General features: G+C 38.7%; 3 protein-coding genes across 3 annotated transcripts; 1 reads left to right on the forward strand and 2 right to left on the reverse strand.

Annotated features, from left to right (window-relative positions):
- Positions 1-99: 99 nt before the first annotated feature.
- On the reverse strand, positions 100-4324 carry LOC117431753 (transcription factor SOX-30-like). Its single transcript, XM_058996622.1, has 5 exons — positions 3217-4324; positions 2617-2856; positions 1814-1996; positions 1089-1590; positions 100-572 (listed from the first exon to the last, which is right to left on the reverse strand). The coding sequence occupies exons 1-5, from the start codon at positions 3962-3964 to the stop codon at positions 188-190; spliced, it is 2058 nt and encodes a 685-aa protein (XP_058852605.1). The 5' UTR covers positions 3965-4324; the 3' UTR covers positions 100-187.
- A 141-nt stretch (positions 4325-4465) lies between these two features.
- LOC117431376 (probable tRNA(His) guanylyltransferase) lies at positions 4466-7807 on the reverse strand. The gene is made up of 7 exons (XM_034052238.3): positions 7624-7807; positions 6944-7177; positions 6531-6707; positions 6098-6267; positions 5773-5861; positions 5228-5335; positions 4466-4974 (listed from the first exon to the last, which is right to left on the reverse strand). Exons 2-7 carry the CDS (start codon positions 7168-7170, stop codon positions 4813-4815), a joined length of 933 nt encoding a protein of 310 aa, XP_033908129.2. The 5' UTR covers positions 7171-7177; positions 7624-7807; the 3' UTR covers positions 4466-4812.
- A 174-nt stretch (positions 7808-7981) lies between these two features.
- LOC117431712 (U7 snRNA-associated Sm-like protein LSm11) lies at positions 7982-10694 on the forward strand. Its single transcript, XM_034052988.3, has 4 exons — positions 7982-8612; positions 9084-9223; positions 9501-9584; positions 9819-10694. The coding sequence occupies exons 1-4, from the start codon at positions 8165-8167 to the stop codon at positions 10194-10196; spliced, it is 1050 nt and encodes a 349-aa protein (XP_033908879.3). The 5' UTR covers positions 7982-8164; the 3' UTR covers positions 10197-10694.
- The last annotated feature ends 2435 nt before the right edge of the window (positions 10695-13129 follow it).

The raw sequence follows: 13129 nt of genomic DNA on the forward strand, positions 1-13129 counted from the left end.
TAATGTCATACATACAGTATTTACAGTGGCTTTGGGTCAAAATTTGTGGGGAGCGACTGGGAGCTTTGAAAAGCTTTGTAAAATAAACAAAAAGTGCCATTCTTTCATTAAAACAGTAGATTTTATTCATTTGCAGTCAATCTGTGGTTAATTTAGTTAGTTTGTTTTTACTTATTATTATTTTGTTTTATAAATTTCTCAAAACTCTCTCTTCTCTCTCCTCCTCCTCCTCGTCCGTGTCGGTCACGTTGACTCTCTGCAGTCTTGTTGGAGCCATTACAGGCGCTGTGAAGACATTCTCCAGTGCGGCCACGTCCAGCGGGGGCACCGAGTTCAGATACTCCTCTGCTGCGTGGCTGCCGTGGTAAGTCCGCTCATTCATGCCCTCGCTGCTATAAGCCTCGTTGTTGTGCAGCCCCCCATCTGCGCAGTCCCTGAACGAGTAGTCCCGGTTCAGGGCAGAAAACATCGCCTCGTGCTTCTGGTAGCGGTCTTCATAGTAACTGAGGTAGTCGGACATTGGGTTTGGATAATCGCTGTAGCCGTATGGAGGGCGACTGTAAGGACACGGGCTGTCAAATGTAAAGGAACAAGTTTTAAGGCTGCATTTTAAGATAAAAAGCACTCGGTACGTTGATTCAATTCAAATATAGTAAGCATTTGCTTTTCTGTTTAGCATTTCTGAGTTTGTAAAAGTTTCCAAAAATCTTTAAAATGTCCCATATCACGTGGTGTAAGGATGTTTCATTTATCTTATTATGCACTTTTATGAACCATAGTTTACAGGGGTACTGTGGTGGGGTAATATGCAACTTTAAATACACATGTACCTCTAAAGGGTGTGCAATCGCACCCATTAACCTCTATGTCAAAAGTAATGTATGCTTCAAAAGGTTATGGCCACACAGGTTTTTATAAACTGGACGGCATTTCTGATGTCTTACTGTATACAGAAATAATCTGCCATAACAGTTTGCATCAAACATGCACTTCCAAGATAAGTACAGTAAGTATGTGATGCACTCACATTCATTAACTACATTTTTTGTATCTATGGTTTAGTTCAAATCAAACAAATCATGTGTTACCTTGATGGGAAGTAGTGTGGTCCTGGCAGAAAGTAGGGGGGAGGGAATGGAAAGCGAGGTGCCGGTGCAAAGAGATTGGCTGGGTGAGCCATGGTGGGTGGGGGGTAAACGTGTGGGTGAGGATGGGGTGGTGGAGGAAGCTGTGGTCCTCTTGAACAGCTGGGTACACTGGGCTGCATTTCCTTGGGTTTCAGCAGCTCAGAGGGGGTGCTGTAGCGGTACTGGGAAATGCCACTGCTCTCAAAGGTTCTGGGCATGGACTGCACTGGAGCACACTGAAACCTAGTCCCAGGGTGGCTTGGGAGTGAGGCTGGCATGGGGATACTGCGGTGCACATCAGGCTTCACAGACATCACTGAACATGAGGCTGGGCCTGACTGATGAGCCGGCAGGTTGGCTGTTGTAACCATCATCTGGACTGGGCTGGATTGCTGATACACTGTTGCCGGGGCTGACTGCTGGACAGCGCTGTTTGTGGCTTGAACAGAAGATTGACTGTTCACTGTGAATGTGTAATAAAAAATAAATACATGGAAATCACAAAGGTGGAACTTACAGCTGTATTATACAGGAAACTAAAAATTGTAATACAAGTGTATATAAATATGCAAGTCCATACAACAGTCATTTTCTATGGTTTACTCTTTTTAAATATGACTAGACTTAAAGCTCTTCTATGACTTATTGATTCAATCAGTTCTACTCTGTCACACTCCTACACTCACCTGCAGCTGGAGAGCAGCAGCTACCTGTCTGTATATTAGGGATCACTACAGAATAGGTGGTGGGTCGCATGACTGGAGCTGGAGTTGTACTGAGGACACTTTGGGAAGCACCTGACATTAGAGATGATGAAAGGCCTAGTGGGTAACGCTTTCTCTTTCCAGGTCTTGGCTGATATACCCAACCTATCAAAATTATTCAAGGCAACAATTGAAGTCTTCTGTAACTTTAAACACTGAATCGTACATTCCGAGGTAAAACGTTGACTACTTATAAGTTTAAGCGCATATGTTAGGCCTTTTTATTGCCTTACCAGTTTATCCTTTTTTAGTGCCCCCTGGTGGCCAACTTTAGCAATGACCTTTGTCTGATTGCCAATAGTCCTAGACTTTGTGAAATAGTCTCACTGGTAATAATAATAATAATAATAATAATAATAATAATAATAATAATAATAATAATAATAATAATAATAATGTTGTAAATCAAATTGTATAGCTATGTGATCAGGCATAATTCTAGTCTTTTTCAGCCAGATTCAAATTGTGAGAAAGATACTACATGCTGTCTGGCTCCTATAATAAAACCCTCTAATGCATCTTTGTATTTTAAACCCTATTCTAGTAGTTAATTAGTTTCCAATGTCTGTCCCCCAAAATAATATCGATACTATAAAATGTCCTACACATTATTGTATATATTCAGAAATGTTAGTTTGTGTTTTCAGAGTGCCGTGAAAAAGTGAAAAGTGACCAGCTTCCCATTGCAGTATGTGAGAATCTTGTTGACCTGTGCATGTTCTTACCAGGGAATTCTTCTCTGTGCTTTTCTTTGATCTTCTGAGCTGCATCATAATAAGGTTTCTTTTGTTCCTCGGAGAGCTTGTTCCATTCTATCCCAAGCTGCACACTTATATCTGCGTTGTTAGCAGCAGGGTTAGCCTTGGCAAGTGCTGGTCTATGGATTCTGGCCCAGACCATAAAAGCATTCATTGGACGTTTAATGTGCCCATTTCGGTCTTTACTCTGGGCTGTTTCAAATTCCCCTAATTAAAAGAAAAACGTTTACTGGATTGCCTTTAGACACATTTACTTTCTCACTTTCTTTTAATTTAATGACTGTCCCAAGTCTTCCTGTTAACTCTTGCAAAATGAATTACTCACAGTGAAAGTGAATTAGTACAATAAAGTAGGTTATTAGTATATCTAATTATCATAATATAAACATTTCCATGGCACATGAACTAATAACAATTAATTTCAGAACTTTACGAACACACAAGATAACCCTTAGCAGATCAACTTACAATGTTTGTGTTGCGCATAGGCTAGTTTTATATATTACTCTTTTATTAATAGAGTATAAAACGTTTTCGGTGAGTGCTTTAATAGTTAAACGGTTTTACCTGGATCTGAAGGTGGGACAGTGAGGGGCACGTCTTTAGTCTCAACTTTTACAGACGGCTCCACCATTGGCTGTAGCTTGATATCAAACGGCACATGTGTTAACCTGGTTGCTTCGGTGGCAACTGCAGGACCCTGAATGTGGAGCTTTGTTTCTGGTATAACATGGTGAAGAGTTATTGGGACACCTCGATTCTGAGCGCTAGGTCCGCTGGATTGTTGCAAATGTATCAGCTCTTTCTGCTGAAGCTGCATTACAGTGAAAGTAGTACAATGCCCCGGTCTATTTTCCTCTTGTCTAATATTATTTCCCGTGCTGTCTCCCTGTTCGATAAACAGCCGGACGCTGTTCCCACTGTTTTCTTCAGCTGGCCCATGGAGGGTGTCTAGTTTACCGGCTTTATTATCTTCCTCTTTCGATAAAAAGACAACTGCTCTTCTTTCACCCATTTCTTTGAAACTCTCGGCTTTTAAAATAATTTGCACTTCACCATGCCTTTTAGTTCCCGCGATGGTTTCATCCTTTAGATCTCCAAGACGTATTTTCCTAATTTTCGATTCCAGTAGTTGCTGCTTTTCATTGCCCAGTGATGGCGTGTCATCATTTTTGGAAATAGGTCCTGTTTGTATAACGTTACCTGATTTGTTGGTGACGCTTTCGCTGGTCCCTGACCTGTTTTGAATCGCCTCGTTTTTAACATCATTTTGATTCCCATCAGTGGTAAGACTTTGTCTATGGTGCCTATCCATTGTTGGTAATGCGCAGATTATGATCGGTTTGAATTGAGTTTATTGTGATCTCAATACCATTTGTTAGCTTTGTTTCGGTTGATAACAAACAACTTCGGAACCTTCAGTTTCAAACTGACAACCTTAGGCGCGAGAAGCGTCATTTAAATAACATCTGGAATAACCACGTTCAAATGTGTCATAATAGAAACCATGACAACCAAAACGTGATAAAGGTACATCACAAATACTTTACCAGGACAAAGTCTGTCACATTAACAAAGTTAAAATATTAATAATTAGAAAAAGTTTAAGTTAAATTGATAATGAAATAGTATTAATAACTGTTAAAGTAACTAAACTTGCACAACTCGTATGTCTACTTGTTTTATTAAAATTTGAATTGAAATTGTACTCGATATAAGAAAAAAAATACAATTTAAAGGTATGGTTAATTCTCAGAACCCAGAAAATAAATAAATAAAAATGAACTTGCCAGCTGCAATAATAAAATAATACACATTTAAAAAGGAATACAATAGTCACCATTTATTATTATTTTTTAAAATTATTATTAAAGTCTGCACCTACTGTCAATGGACATTTGCTTTCAGATAATGTCTAAATGCTTAGTTAGGAAAACTAAAATATTTGTTGAATCATTTTCCCTTGTTTTGGTTGGTCAAAAATCCTTGTTAAGAGTTTTCAGAAATATTTCCTGCTAAAGCCTATAGTAAGTCCTGTGAATCCATCTCAACAGGTGGTTAGACCAAATGCCTCCTCCCTTGTTGTCCCACAAACCTAACATTACAGAGCTCTCTACTCAGCTCTCAGCACTTTAGAAACTGCAGTGTCAGTTGTGTCATCAGCTAGCTGTCATCTTCCAAAATCTCTGAGTGCTCTTCCCAAAACTCCTCCCCGATGAGGTCACAATGCAGAGCCGTGACTTTTTTCCGGGTCCTTGTTACTGCAATTTCTTTTGCTTTCTCTTCATTTGGAAGTTTTATTGTTTTCATTGTGATTTCATCAATCTTTAAAAAAAAAAAAATTAAAAAAAATTAAACAAAACAAATAGACTGGTTTCAAGTAAAGCTGCTTGATAAAAAAAAAAGTATTTAGTGACACTGTTTTTGTTTTGTATTTATTTTGTGTATCTAACATAGCAAATATTTGCACCACTGCTATGACACCAATTGTACAGCGAATCTGGTGTGGTATACTTCTAGCCCTGTAGGAAAGGTTCAGCCTTAATAATGCCTCTGCTCTACAACACAACCGTGTTACCTTCTTCCAAACAAGAGCAGTGCCTTTCCTGTGGATCAGAGGCTCGTTATTGTAATTGATGTTGAACTCAGAAAACAAAATCTCATTTTTATCTCCTGAAAGAGTACCCTGCAAAACAAGAGTAAAGAAAATCACTACAGATTACAGACAGTATAATAAATTCACTAAGCAAAATATCTGGGGGGGGGGGGGTTGTTATGTACATTGTTAGGAAGAAAAAAAAAAGAGACAGCTGTTACCTGCACTGCATACTTTCAGCTGGATGTATCTGTGGCACAGCAAAGACTGAGAAAAGCCCTCATTAAAAGGGATTACCTTGAGCTCAGACAATTACTGCACTTAGCAGATAAAAATAACTCAAATACACTGCACTTGTGTTTTTCTAGAAATAAGATGACAGTGTTATTACAGTCACTGGGTTTGTTAAGTGTGTATACTGGTGAGCGAGTGTGTGTTGAACCCCTGTCTACAGAAGCAGGTTATATAGCCATTACATTACATTTTCCAGTAGCTGTTTGTTGTAAAACTAAGAGAAACATGTTTACCCTCAATTTCTCTTCGGCCTGAGAAGTTGTCAGTCCACCTTTCTGCACCAAATTCCAAAACACTGTGTTGAAAAGGTTATTGATATGGCCTGGAAAGATAGGACAATAATTACAAGAATAGGTTATTAACAGATGCTTAAAACAGGGGTGAGCAACCATGACTTTCCCAGACCATTAATTAAATAAACTAAATGCATTATTTAAATGATCTGCAGCAGGGTCAATTAAACAATTAAGAATCTGGAGTCTGCAACAGAACAGACCCCAAGGTTTTTGTTAACCCCCCCTGGATTAAACGAAAGTGTGATCAATCAAGCACACTCACAATCAGCCTGCCTCCAGCTAAGGTAATCGCGGAGATTCTGATTGCTGGGGTACAGAATGACTCTCCCATCAAACCCTGGTGGGTACAGAAGAGTCTGGTCCTGAAAATAATCCTTCCAATAAAACACGTAACTTGAAGCAAATTGGGAGGCCACATGTGTCATGAATTTGCTGTAAAAAAAAAAGAAAGAAAGTTGCTTAACAGTGAACTTCCACTGAAACAGTTGGTACACAACACAGTGTTCATATAGATGTCAGTGTTAATCACTGTTTAACTGTTAATACACAGAATTCTGAAATCAGTGGCTGTTTTGCAGTTCTGAGAACTAGCTGGAGGAAAATGATTTGGATTTCATTATCACGTACTCCAACCATCTGACTGACGGACTCCTGTTTATTCATCTTATTAAAAATCAACACATTCCAAATCCTACCTGGCTCTTCTTTTGAACCAGTTTGACTTCTTTTGGAAAACAAAGCTGTACTCGTCACTCTGCCCGTAAGCGATCACTATATCCTCCAGCTCCTCCATCACTGCCTGGGCACACCTAGTCATCAGGTTCAATGCACGGTCATCGTTAGGCTTTGTAAAACTGTGCTGCTCTGCAAACCTACAGGGTTAAAAAATGAGGGTCTGACAAAATTACAGATGCAACCTAGTGTCCACACACAGTGTAACTTACAGCATGAAACTCGACCTTGCAATTCTTGGAATGTCAATAAAAAAACAAAGGGCTACACTTAACTGCTAGATTACTATACCAGTACCTGATCACGGGGGAATGAAAATGAACCTGCCTCTGCCTAGACAGATGTTATTGTAGTTCTTCAAATATTTTCAACTCACTTGTGGAAATTCCTCCCATCCAATCTAACCACAATCCAGCAGTTTCTTAAACAGGTGTCATCCACCTCAAAATTCCTGACGTATTCGAATTTGCTCTTCGCCATTGTCCTAAGGCTGATGAGGTGGACTGGTGAAGTCTTTGCAAAAACGGCGCTTCCTCTTGAAGGCTTCAGGAAATACGACGCTAACGATTCGTAGAGCGGGGTCAGACGCTTGCTGTATAACATCAGCTTTCTGAGGCAAAGAAATAAAAGACCAAACAGACTATTAAAAAGATTGGTAGGTATAGTTCCATTGGTTAGGTGTCGGTATAGTTGTTTTGGTTGCTTTGTGGTTCAGACCAATGTAAAGAATATATTCTAAAATACTAAAAGAAGTCTACATACACTGCAGTACATAGCCTCGCACACGGTATGTTAAACCAAGCAATAGTTTATTCAAATTGGACTAAAATATCGTAACAATGCGAACATTAGGCCATTAGTTAGTCTAATAAGGTATCACAACGTCACCATTAAACACGTGCAAGTGCCCAGCCACAAAACAATTTGCGCAACAATATTATGTATTTGCTACCTCAATGTGACAGTCTGTTTACTTTCCCCTTCACTGTATACCCAAGTGGGATACACAGCAGAATATACCAAATCACTAGGGGTACAAATCGGCAGTATTCCTACCTTCAACCTTCCTGACGAAAGAAGAAATTAATCATAATGTAAATCAGTGTTACTAGGACACTGGTAGATAATTATGCAATTCGTTTGTTTTCTTTTTGCTTCTAAGTATTTAATCAAGCCGCGTTCTTGCGGAGAAACCTTGGTTTCCTAAGTGGTGTTACATGATACATGTCGTACCAGAAACAAAGCTAAGTTGTTTTTTGTTCTCAGTTTACATTAACATCTAGAAATGGTATGCTGGACCAATAACGGGGTGCAGTAACTAGATGGGTGACCGATTTTTTTAATTGTGAGGTTTTTTTTTAACATGAGTATTTAAATAAGGCATATTTAAATTATGTGCAAGTATGGATATAGTGAATGTTCTTTTCCTTAACAAAAAAAAAACAAAAAAAACCTTCATAACCACGTCCACTAAAAACTGTACACGTTGAACTGTGCAGCCGTGTCAAAGAACGCCCCCTGCTGGTAAACAGTGCACGATACAGCGCTCTACCTCTTGAGAAGTTTCCCATGCTGCTCAGCTGCGGGTCTTTCAAACATGGAGGAGAGAGAAAGAGAAACAAGTCGTACCAGGGAAGAACCCAAAGCAGAAACAAGCGGCGTTACAACTGGAACGGGGAGACAGGCAGAAACAGACAGTGATGTTGATAGTCAGAGGGCCAGATTAGATGTCAGTTCTGATCACTTCGACCCCCTGTTGGCGCTTTACTCCCCCGATATTCCTTTACCGTACCCCAATGTGAAATGTTTTAATAACTTGGCAGAGTATGAGAGCTTTTTAAAAGGCGGACGGGGGAGAGCCAAACCCGAGAATGTGGCGAAGAAAAACAGAAAGTCGAAGAAGGGCGTCCCGGACCCAGAGAGGATTGAACGTTTGAAAAAGCTTATGGTTAATAATCCTGCGAGTGAAGAAGAGGGGGGCAGCGGTAGGAAGAGGCTTCCTCGGAGTGCAAAGGCACCCAAAAATGTTCTCACCCGGATGCCGCGTAAGTAACACTGTTACGGTTCTCTAGGGGTTATATTAGCTAAACACAGGCACTTTTGTTCTTGTTTCTTTTTAGTGGATTAAGCCAGTGCTGATGTAGACGGCTCTGTTGTTTTACTAATTGTTTGTCTATTAACCCGTCAGGTACCATTCATTTCTTTGAAAAAATCAGAACACAAGCTATATTTATGTAATTTGACACATTACATTTAGACTAACTTTTGCGGTTAACAAAAGTCAGTATCATAATATAGTTAGAGACATTTAAAATAACAGGTAAATGGCAGCCTGTCCTCAAATGGAAACGGTGACTATTGATAGTATTTTGGCAAGCGTGTCAGTTTTTTTTTATCCACCTACCAGTGTTTACTCATTATTTATTTACAAGCCCACTTTTTGAATAGACGCGGCCGCTACAGTATTTGAAGTGAGCTGGACAAATTCATTCATTTCCGTCCTTTCTCCTCTTCAGTTCACGCTGGTAGTCCCCTGGGAGAGTTGCATCGCTGCGTTAAAGAAAGACTTAAGATCAAAGTGCACATTCGCACGTTTAAAGGACTGCGCGGGGTGTGCTCCGGATTCCTGGTCGCATTCGACAAGTTCTGGAACATGGTATGTTTAAAAACCAACAGCAGTGGCAGTGTGTGTCCCTTTAACTCCCTTTAAGTGTAATAAAGTCCCCAAACTAAAATCTTTATCTCAATTCCTGTGTACACAAACCTTTTTTGATGCCTCCAGGGCAGTATGCATGTATAAATAGCTCAGTAAATTAAAATCTTATTAATAGTGTTAGTGGCAATAGTCTTTTCCAGCTACAGCTTGATTGATTTTTAGATTCAAACCTGCACCTTTCCAGATTGCTAACGAATCTACCTTGTGCTACCCACAGGCCCTAGTGGATGTGGATGAGACTTACCGGAAACCAGTGCTGGGGAAAGCTTTCTACCACGAACCTGCGCTGACCATCACAAGGGTAAGTGTCGCACAGCAAGGAGGCACAGCCACCCTAAATCAACATCATTTTAACTGCAGCGTTTTAGGGCAGGATGCAGAACATTTTCAAATGTTAAATAACCCAGTTTGCTTTTTTGACGAAGCTTGGTTTTACACCTGTTAATAATTTGGCACCAAACGTCCACTGCAGCCTGTATTCTTTAGCTTTGATTACCAGTTTGAGACTGTGGTGATACTGGTTTTTGTTTGTCAGCTTTTTGACAGACTAAAGCTGCAGGAATCTGAATCGCCCGAGTTTAAGAAGCCTGATAAGATCCTAACAAAGGAGTCGGATGCTTCACCAGGGACGAGGAAGGAAGATAAACCGGGGATGGAGCTGCGGAGATCGCCTAGAAAGTCTTACTCTTACCCCAAGGGGCAAACTTACACAAAGCCTGCAGAGAAAAGGGCTGCTGAAGCTGGGGAGGAGAGGAAGACTCAGAAGGGAGAGAGCACGGAAAGTGAGACAGGAAAAGTACAAAAGAAGGCAAAAGACAAGCCGACAGTAGATTACCAGCAGGTGCACTGCAGACATGTGAACCAGCTCTTTATACGGGGAGAGAATATACTGCTTGTTAATTTACTGGAATAAATACTAAAGGCTTTATACATATTATGTAACTGAGGGCGTGGCAAGTCTGAACCTTCCTTACCAGGTCCTTGTTCTTAATTAAACCCCAGTCCAGTTCTTGCAGCCTGGTGTAAAATGGCCCTCCCAGACTGGAGTTGCCCATGACTGATTCTCCTTTATCGACTGGCTCCAGGTACTGAAACGTGGGTGTCCTTCTCTAAATAAGTTTGTCAAAGAGTTTCTGTATACAGATTGACACAGAGAGCCCTATGATGGTAAACATAACCTTTTTCATTGCTATACATTATTATATTGACCTGTTTTATACTGTTTTACACTGATCTGTAATTCTATGTTGACTGCTTTAGAATGTAGAGCGATCTGTAATCAGTACAGATGATTTTCTCAAAATGAGAACTGTACTGTAAAAAAAAAAGACCTGATCACATTATTGTGTGTTGGAATATATTCTGATACACAAAGCCCAACGGTTTGTAATAAAAGTGAAGTTGATTTAAACTCTGCTGTATATGAAATCTGATGGATTCGATGTAAAGTTTGATGAGATCAATGCAGATGCTTAAGGTTTCGAAACACCTTTTTTATACTTGGTAACCTTTTGTTTCTGTTTGCAGTTTTTAGTTATCTCCAGTAGATGGCATCAAAAATTGAATGTATGGTAACTTTGAATGATTTTGGTCTATAAACCATACATGATTTTCTCATTTTTAATAGATTACTTAACCGAAAGAAATATTTCCATATTAAATCTAATCAACGTGATTTTGGTTTGGCTTTGGATCTGCAAACTGATTTTACACTGAAGAGATTATATTTATGTAATTAAGGTGAAGGAATGTAACACATGAATGAGATTGAGTTTGAATAACTAATTAATAGATTGGGTGCAGCAATCAAATATACTTACAATGTTTAAAGTAGTATTTGTTAGGGAGAGAAAAAAGAAAAACAAAAAAACAAGCAACGTTTTTTTTTTTCTTGCCGTTGCTCACAGTCCCATTCTGAGCCCCTGTGGACAGTTTTCTGGGTGACTGAACAGAAGGTGTCATGGGATTGCCTCCGTTTTAACAGACAATGCTTTTCTCGTGGTTAGGGCATGCGGCAGCCCAGTGGAATATGTGCCTGTGCCTTGGGCTGAAAACTGTAGACAGCTTGTAGAAAATAATACGGTTTCCTATTCGCACGGAGTCATTTGAAATCAAGTGGCCTACATTTCTGGAGTTTTATTATTTTGAAAAGTACCCATTTTTTTTTTGCTCTAAGTGTGCATAATTTCAGATTATTCTGACCAACAGTTTTGGAGAGAGTTTCTTTTTTTTTATTTGATGTGATTTCAAGGATTCCATTTTTAAGTCTTTGGAGCTTCACAGTGTTAACGACATATGGCTAAGACAAATCAATTATTTCTAAAGCTTCTTCTGGTAACGCAATATAGAAAGGGTCTCAAATCTCTTTTAGAGCTGCATGTGGCCCAATTATGCAGCTCATTAATAAAGCACATTGTGATCTTACTGAAAATCTGTAAGACCAATAACATCCCAGATCCAAAATGTATAGGGTTTAGATCAATCGGTATGGCATGACCTTCTTTTAAAATGACAAACAAAATCAAAACCTCAACAACAAAAAAACAACCTTCTCTTGATGTCAGTTTTTCCTCTCTTAGGATTTCATAAAATTGTCCATGTCATATTAATTATTCCGTTTGCAAATAGGCTGAAATGGTATTTGCTTATTGTTATTGTTTGTGACATTCTGGTTGTGATTATATTTTAATGCACACATTACCCACAAACCACTTAAAGGCTTTCAAAATCCAACTAGCTTCATTGGAAACTTCCATCTTTGTTTTTACTTTTGTTGCTTGAAATTCAAAGCCTTACCACAGAAGCACGTCATTTATCGATGGAACGTTTTTTTGTTTGTTTTTTTTTTGGTTCATGTGGGTAAGGGTTTAACAGCAACCCTGGTGTTTAATAGGTGGCAATGATTTTGTTCTGACTTTAAACTTACATTACAGATTTTTGTAAAATTATATACAGTACATATTTTCTTTTTGCATGCAATGAAAAATGACTTCTGAAATCCAACAAAATATCCTTCACCAATCATGTAATTAAAGCAAATTGGCACTTAATGCTAAGACACTGACATTGATCATTTCCCATGGTGCACAGCTTGTCTTGCGTAGCTGATATTTCATAATTAATGATAACTATAATAAAGCATTTTTATTCATAGGGGTAAGAATTTGATGCTAATATGAGACACTTAAATATAAAGATTTTAAGCAGATGTTTGCATTGTGTTAGAAAGCAAATCTTATTTTTTTTTAAAAAGTAACAGTAATTATTAGCATGTGCACATTTCACTTCTGTAATAAGTGTATGCAGAAGTAAGGAGAGTGCGTGATTGCCACACATCCTATTCACATGGGACCATTAGTAATTCTATAGCAATGCAAATTAAAAAAAAAGAAAGTGATGTATGATTTATAGCATTAACAATCATCTAAAGGCTCTTCTACTTATCTGTTGTGGCATTGCTTTAATATTCAATCACAAACTAATTGAGTCAAAAGCCCTAAGTATACTGTTACAGTATTATAATTATTAACAAATGACCCAAACCCAGGTAACATTATGTAGTCTGTGAAGCCAGGCATGGATCATTATTATTATTATTTATTTATTTCGCAGCAGACGCCCTTAGCCAGGGCGACTTACAAACTATCACATTAAAAGATAAGTGCAGTTGTAAGGTACAGTAAAATCAGTAGAAAATAAGATCTAATTCAAATAAGAGCAAAATAAATAATACAGTAAATAATTACATGTAAGAGTGGGTTTGACTAAGAGCAGTTAACTTACAGTAAAAATATTTGCTTATACAAGTAAAGTCCATTAAGTGCACATAGTAAGTACGGTAAGTGA

This window comes from Acipenser ruthenus, chromosome 22 (genome assembly GCF_902713425.1).
Source record: "Acipenser ruthenus chromosome 22, fAciRut3.2 maternal haplotype, whole genome shotgun sequence".
In the NCBI taxonomy this organism is placed as follows: Eukaryota; Metazoa; Chordata; class Actinopteri; order Acipenseriformes; family Acipenseridae; genus Acipenser; species Acipenser ruthenus.